This window comes from Papilio xuthus, unplaced genomic scaffold (assembly GCF_000836235.2).
Source record: "Papilio xuthus unplaced genomic scaffold, Pxut_1.1 DF826949.1, whole genome shotgun sequence".
Lineage (NCBI taxonomy): Eukaryota > Metazoa > Arthropoda > Insecta > Lepidoptera > Papilionidae > Papilio > Papilio xuthus.
In genome coordinates this window covers 3,560,752-3,569,019 of record NW_013531700.1, presented here as the reverse complement: position 1 = coordinate 3,569,019, position 8,268 = coordinate 3,560,752, and the positions used below count along the sequence as shown (strand labels likewise).

At 34.0% G+C, this 8,268-nt stretch overlaps 1 protein-coding gene across 1 annotated transcript; it reads left to right on the top strand.

The window, feature by feature from the left end:
• Positions 1-814: 814 nt before the first annotated feature.
• On the top strand, positions 815-6,789 carry LOC106120586 (facilitated trehalose transporter Tret1-like; the record flags this gene model as incomplete). The annotated part of the gene is made up of 8 exons (XM_013315939.1): positions 815-1,120; positions 2,302-2,417; positions 3,338-3,493; positions 3,941-4,143; positions 4,519-4,705; positions 5,220-5,606; positions 5,900-6,004; positions 6,491-6,789. Coding segments are annotated over exons 2-8 (1,392 nt in total), but the record flags the coding sequence as incomplete, so codon positions are not given.
• Between the last annotated feature and the right edge of the window lie 1,479 nt (positions 6,790-8,268).

The following is an 8,268-nucleotide window of genomic DNA, read 5'->3' as shown; positions in this document are numbered from 1 at the left end:
TTTTAATATAAGAGGTATTGTTGAAATAAAATACAATTCAGGATTTTTTTCTTTAAAAGGCAGTAATTTGATGCAGATTTAAAAATGATATGCGCTGTATTTTATGTTGTCTGTACCAAATCATATTGATAGTAATGCAAATGTTTGTATAGATGGATGGATTTTTCTTTGAAGGTATCTCTGGAACGGGTCAACAGTTCTAGTTGAAATATAGCATAGATGTAGAACGTAGTCTGGAAGAACACATAAGCTACTCCTTAAGTTTTCTTTTAATTCCGCACGGACGAATCGCGGGAAACCGCTTGTAATGTTATAAAATCGAAACATATGACTGTTTGTCCGTTTGTTTGCATTGTGTAAACTCCGAAACTAATAAACTAATTTGAAAAATTCTTTCACTGTTAAAAAACTACACTATCCTCGTGTGACACGGCCTATATTTATTTATAGACTAGCTGTCGCCTGCGACGTCCGCGTGGAATAAAATAACATAATTAGTCGACTGTGTTCGTCCAGACTATGTTCTATATGTATGACAAATTTCAACGAGATCCGTTCAGCCGGTTACCTTCAGACATCTATCCATCCAAACATTCTCATTTATAATATTAGTAAGAAATTTAATTACTCGAGAGCGAAGTCGCGGGCAATTGTTATCTTTTATAAGCGGCATATGTAGAAGATAATTATTTCTTTGTACATTTATGACGTATAAATACTTATATTTACGCATTAATAATATATGTAATTGTTCTACACTGCTTGATTGTATGACACTTAAGTTTCAAGTTTCATTATAACGTTACCTTTTTCTTATAAATAAATTAAAAATAAATTAATTTGACTTAACCAAAGCTATTGTGACGAGTGAATTTAAAGTAATCACCCTTTAAGTTTGGATTTAGAAAGTGGAAGCTTTTGTAATTTTAATATTATAATAGTGAATTTGTGAAAAATATAAGAAAACGATAATCGATGTGTTTATGGTGACATATTTCTTACCGTGGACCTTTACTATCGAATTAATTGTACAAAAACATATTGTCCTTTTTTTATAATGATTGTAAGGAATAATATTATGATCATTGGAGTTTAGTGAAAATTAGAATTTAACAACTTGGTATGTACTCTTGTACTAAGATAATTTAAACAACTATATAAGAAGATACTAGTTGTCGCCAGCAACTACGTTCGCGCGGAATTAAAAGAAAACTTAATAAGTAGCTTATGTGTTGTTCCAGACTATGTTCTATATGTGTGCTAAATTTCATCAACATCCATTTAGTCGTTCAGGAGATACCTTTAAACAAACATCCATCTAAACACTCGCATTTATAATATTAGTATGATTGTTAGTAAGCATAGATAATGGTTAGTGAAATTAGCATTAAACGTAAGTTGCGAGATAACGTTATTTAACTGAATAATCTGGCTCTTGAGTTAAGAGAGTCATTGTTTTAGGTATACGAGGAAATTCCTAGTATTTATGTGGTCGTTGCTTTTATCATTATAGTGTTTTGTTACTATTTTTAATTATTACAATAAAAATATTAAATAAAACTTTGAGATATTTAAATATTTATATTACTTGGTAAGTATATATTTTAGTTCTTAGCTTATTTTTATGGATCGGGATACTTAATAAGATTGAATTCTAATCTAATAAATATATATTTTTGTTTTAAAATTGATAGTTATTTTTTTCACATTCATATTGTGTCTCCTTCCGCACGCCATTAAAAAAATAAAGAGAAGTCTAGTCCCAGAGCTATTGAATATGCATATAATTTCATAAAAATTGGTCTAGCATTCGGAGTAGTATGGTAACTAACATAGTGACACGACACCTATATATGTATATAAAAGAAAGTCCTGTAAGTTACACTAATTATAACTCAAGAATGGCTTCACCGATTTGGTTGAAAATTGGTGAGGAGGTAGCTTAGAGTCAGGAGACGGACATGTACTATTTATACATTTTTTTCGAATTTATGCCTTGAAGAGCTGCTTTTTATTTAAATTACTAATATTATAAATTGCAATGTTTAGATGGATATGATGTGGATGGATGGATGGGTGTTTGAAGATATCTCTATAAGGACTGAACGGACCTCGATTAAATTTGGCAGACGTATAGAACATAGTCTGAAAGAACACATGGGATATACTAATTAAGTTTATTTATATATCCACGCGGACGGAGTCGCTGGCGACAGATACTTTGATATACTTACCAAGGAATCCCCGTTTTCCGCAAAACATTTTACCAATAAATTATATTAATATCAAGTTATATTGCAGTGTACAGCGAAACATAAACTTACATAAGGAATATAAATAATTTTTATACAAATTATTCAATATGTTGCCAATATTTAGAGCGCCTCGATTCAAACAATATGCTTTAGTTTTAATTGGTAAGTATTTTCTATTATAACAATGATATTTCTATTTCTTAGAAATTAGCATAGATTTTTTTTATCGAGGAAAGTTTGAAATTCAAAAGACAGCCTTTAGGTAAAAAACGGGGTAATGCGAGACTTGACGTTAAGAACGGGACAGCGTAGCTAAATTTTTTACAATACCTAATTATGAAATGATTACTTTTGGTACTTGTATGTTCAAGTGTAGCTGTACAATAACTAATAACCGGATAAAGTTATTAATTGTGTTTTATTATTCTTTATTAATTTATTATCCAAAAATACGTTTCAAATAATCTATCGTTAAATGTATAAAAATTACAAAGAATTTAGCTATTAAATCGATCATAGTATTTTATATACATCATCAGCTAACTGTTCGTCCCCACTGAGGGGCTCGGAGCCTATCCTAAGTTAGGGGTGACTAGGCCATGACCGGTGTGTGCGAAGATTATTGACATGTGCCCACACCCCGGTAAACAGTGAGTCGAGGGAACCAGAGGGGGTTTAGTGGGTAGACTCCATTGCCTTTTAGGGATGTGGAGAGAGTCCCACATAACCGGAGTGGGTTTCCCCGAGGCACCCGGTATGCGTAACGCATTCCCCCTCTTAAAAAAAAGGGGTGACTAGGCAATTTTCAACCACGCGGCCCCGTGGTTGGTTGACTTTGAACATATCTTTTTAATTTCTTCGCAGATATTTGCAGGTTGCATCACGATGCTTTTCTTCACCATAAGAACGTCGGATAAATGTACATATGTAAATCGGAAATCGAAAACCACATTGGTACATGGCAGAATTCGAACCCAGGATCTGTAGATTACAAGTCAAGTGCTTAAACCCCTGAGCCACCGACGCTTCGTTCATAGTATTTATGTGTCTTTTAATATTAATAGTGAATTAATTTATTTCAGTCAATCTAGGCGTGATCACAACCGGTATGAGTCTGGCGTGGCCTTCACCGATTCTTGTCAAATTGAGAAATGAAACAGAGTCGCCATTACATCGACCCATTACTGAAGAAGAGGGTTCATGGATCGCTTCGGTGGGCGCGCTATGTAACACGTTCAGTAAGATTTTTATCGAAATATTATTTACCGTTGGTTTCTAAGACCACAATGTCTGTATAAGACATATTGTCATCCTTGTCATTATCTTTGACAAAACAGAGACAACAATACAAGATAAAACAAAGCTACTACTCAGATTAGTTAGATTTGAAATGAATGAATTAAAAACAAAGATAGTGGGTCATAAATACTAGCTATAAATATAACTCTCCTATTACCAGGGGTTTCTGAGACCAAAATCCCCGTTTAAAACATTATCATGTGTGTTTTGTCAAAGATGAAACAAATAGACAGGGATGATGATATGTTTTATAAAGAGATTTTGATCTCGGAAACCAACGCTTAATCTTGTAAATTAATCATTGTACATGTCTAGATTAGTGTCAATAAAGTCAGAAGAATATGTTTTTGTGTATCGTTTCATAACAAAGCGATATATATTTTCAGCTCTATGCTTCCTAGGCATGTTAATAGATCGTATTGGTAGGAAATATTGCGTGATACTAACATGTCTGCCTAAAATATTAATAAGCATCGTGTTTATATTTGCGAAAGAGGCATGGGTTTTGATACTAGGCCGTGCTGTAATTGGTTGTGCGGATTTATTCCTGTTTACTGCTGTCCCTATTTACGCTTCGGAAATTGCTGATGTGAGTTTTATGCTAATATTGTTTTGTTGTATTTATAATAATACATAAAAATGTAATAAGTCGTCATAGTCTAAGACTAGTTATCGCCCGCGACTCCGTCAAGTCGTCGACTATGTTCTACATCTATGTCAAATTTCAGCGGGATCTATGAAGTCGTTCTGTAGATACTTTCTAACAAGCATCCATCCATCCAGACATTCACATTTATTAGTCAGATAAACTGTTCATATGTCTTCAGCATTCGGGCTTGTAATTTGTACTGGCGACAATATTTTCGCTGAATTATTAAGTGAATTCAGATAAATCAGTGGATAGAAATGTATAGATTAGACACCAGGATAAAGACAGAAAGGTAAAGATTAGTTTCCTTTGCAGAAAGAAACACGGGGATCCCTCGGCACTTTGCTACAGATGTTAAGTTCATTGGGCATAGCTGTGACGAAGTCCATAGGTCCATTTGTGTCATATACAACGTACAGTATAATTTTTGCTGCTTTGAACGTTCTCGTGGCAATTCCAGTTTTGTTCTTGCCTGATAGTCCTTACTACTTGTATTCCAAAGGTAAGAAATTTGTACACTAGCTAAGGTTCATCATCATTATCAGCTCATACGTCCCCGACGAGGGCTCGGAGCATACCCTAAGTTAGGCCATAGTCAACTACGCTGGGCAAGTGCGGGTTGGTTGACTTCACACATATCTTTGAATTTCTTCTCAGATATGTGCAGGTTGCATCACGATGTTTTCCTACACCGGAAGAACGTCGGGTAAATGTACTTATGTAAATGGGAAATCGAAAAATACATTAGTACATGGCGGGATTCAAACCCAGGACCTGCAGATTGCAAGTCAAGTGCTTGACCCCTGAGCCACCGACGCACTTTACTTAATATGACTGTACTATTTTAATGTTTTAGTACCTCTTCATTACCGACTCTGAATGTTTTGTAATTGATTTAAAAAAGAAACCAATAAATGACCAAGAATGACGTTAAATTGTATATTTTTAAATACACAAAATTAACGCAATTGCAAATCAAAGTTTGATTTATAATATTTATATGTTATCATTTTTAGGTAAAATCGATGAAGCAATGAAAACATTGACATCACTTCGTGATACTGAAGAATCAGCTAAAGAAGAACTTGAAATGTACTCAGTTTCGGTTAACAAAGAAAAAGTCGATAAAGTTAAATTACTAAAGGACAGAGTATTTCTGAAATCAGTTGGGATAGCGATAGTCCTTTGTTTTATTACACAATTTATCGGTTTCAATGCCGTATCATATTATTTACAAACGATTCTAGTATCGACAAATACAAATGTTATGCCAGAAGTTGCATCGCTTGTGATAAGTTTGATACAAATTTTAGCAGCATTATGTGCAGCGATTGTAACTGATAGATGGAAACGAAGACATATATTGTTATCATCTCTTATTGGAGTCTTCATTGGATTGGTAAGATCTTTAATTTTCAATGCTTTTATGGTACCAATCTAACCTATCTTAAAATTACAAACACGTGGCGAATGCAGCCCATAGACGTTCGTAATCGCAAATGCGTGGCCTAAGTTTATCAACAGGAGACGCACAGAAAGATCAAATCCCATCCCTTTCCCATCTTTTCGTTATAAAAAAGGGACGAGAAGAGGAAGGGAACTTAAATTGGGATAACAATCTTGGAACATATTTTTATTTAGGTGTATAAAATTTAAAACTCAGTAGTTATCAGTTTTCTATGTATTTTTCAGGCGACGTTGGGTTTATTTTTCAAATTAACTGAGGAGCAAGAAGTGATAGGATTCTTAAATTACTTGCCAATGATATCACTGATAATAGTCGTTTATTGTTATAGTGCAGGTAATATTGATACTTAAGTTTTACGTATCTGGTGATGGGTGTAAAATCTAGTGGTTTTCTGCTTTAAGAGAACAAAGGGTTCAAATTTGATTATGCCTTAAAAGGGATCATAGAGTGATTTTTAATTTTTCACCATACCTTGGGCAGTGGTCAAGCACTTGACTTGCAATCTGCAGGTCCTGGGTTCGAATCCCGCCATGTACTAATGTGTTTTTCGATTTTCGATTTACATATGTAGATTTATCCGACGTTCTTGCGGTGAAGGAAAACATCGTGATACAACCTGCACATATCTGAGAAGTAATTCAAAAGATATGTGTGAAGTCAACCAACCCGCACTTGGTCAGCGTGGTTGACTATGGCCAAATCATCCTTAACTTAGGGTAGGCTCCGAGCCCCTCGGTGGGGACGTTTAGTGAGCTGATGATGATGACGACATTGGGCAGAAATCTTTATTAGTGTCGTAATTCTTTCGTTTATTTTCAGGAATAGGTTCTTTATTTTGGGTGTTGATACCAGAATTATTTGATGGACCTGGTAGAGCTTTAGGAGTTACAATTGCTATGGTGTTTGTATCATTTTGTATCTTCATAACCACGAAGTTCTTTCCCTTATTAACCGTGGCCATCGGACCAGCGTTGACTTATTGGTGTTTTAGTATCGTTTGTGCGATCGGTTGCATTTATGTTTATTTTTGCGTACCTGATACAAATGGAAAGACGTTCAATGAAATACAAAAAGCATTAAGCGGCGAAGAAGCAAGAGAAACAAATAAAAAGAATGAAATAAATGATAAATAAAATATTCCAAAAGCCGTACTTTTTTTTAAATTTTGACCTAAACGTCGCTGCGACAATAAAACATTAATAAAGCGGAGTTCAAAATAAAGAGCATATTGAACTTACTATCTATATATATGTAAACTGGATTAAAAGCATCCGTAGAAAGCATGCTAATTTCGTATATTAGGGTTTGAACTGCTAGCATTCAAAAGAAACGAAAAATTTTGGTTTTTAACTTTAAATATTGAAATTTACCCGAACATGGCAGGCTGAGAGGCTAGTTTAATTAATTGATCCGCTGTAATTACTCAGAATAATGGCTAACCTATCGTTTAGGACCGCATCGCCGAGCCTCATTGTTCTTTGACGGGTAAACTCAGACCCGAATCCTGTAATTAGATTGGATACGCTTCGACATCCCACAAGGGAACCATTATGAATTCATCGCTTGTATTTCATGTTACGTAGGTCAATCATTCTCAGATATTCGAAATTACTTATCATTGACATACTTAATACGTTAAATTGATGGAAAGAATTATAACAAACTTGCTGTCGCCCGCGACTTCCTTCGTGTGGCAAGAAATAAAACTTAATTAGTTCTCGGGAATTATTTGAATTTTTCTCACCTTTTAAACCTTCCACGAAGATTTCCAGACCAAGATAAGAAATCCGATCAGCCATTTTTGAGTTTTAGCGAGACTAACGAACATCAATTAAGTTTTATATATATAGATTAAAAATTATGAGAATTCTCATCATATCTTAGATAAGATTAAAAAATCCCAATGTAGATTTGAAAGTCGTGGATTCTAATGTAAGATACGATGATTACTACCATTTTATAGCGGCAACTCTTAACTTTAGTTGTAATTTAAGAACTATTGTAATAGTATTAGTAGATAGCTTCCTTTTGCATATGCTTTTTTCATTAATTAGTTATACTATTAATTAGACTCTGTGAAAATATGCCATATATACGCGATTTAAAATTTAAAAAAGCAAATGCTTGTACAATTCTGCATGCATGTCCCTTACTACAATATTCTCTGTTATCACAGCGGACGTTGATAGATGAAAGTCTGGGCACGTGAGAGTGACGTTGATTTAACCCAGCATGCTTCGAATATGGGACGACATCTGACTTATGTGACCAATTAAAACTGTGTCAATTTTGTAAGGAATTTAAACTACGAAAAATATAGGATACTATTTATTCTTTTTTTCGAATTCATGCCTTGAAGAGGTGCTTTTTATCTATATATTAAGTTTTTTTTACATATCCTCGCGGAGAGAGTCGCGGGCGACAGCTAGTTATTTATAATTCGTACTTAGAAACGATTTCTAACAAACAACATATTATGCATCATTATTAAATTGATGTAAGCGAATACATTTTGCATTGAAACTTTTACCCTTTAAACAATTTGATAACTTATTTTCCAGTTCGCTTCATATTTACCTTATCGAGAATTTCCATTT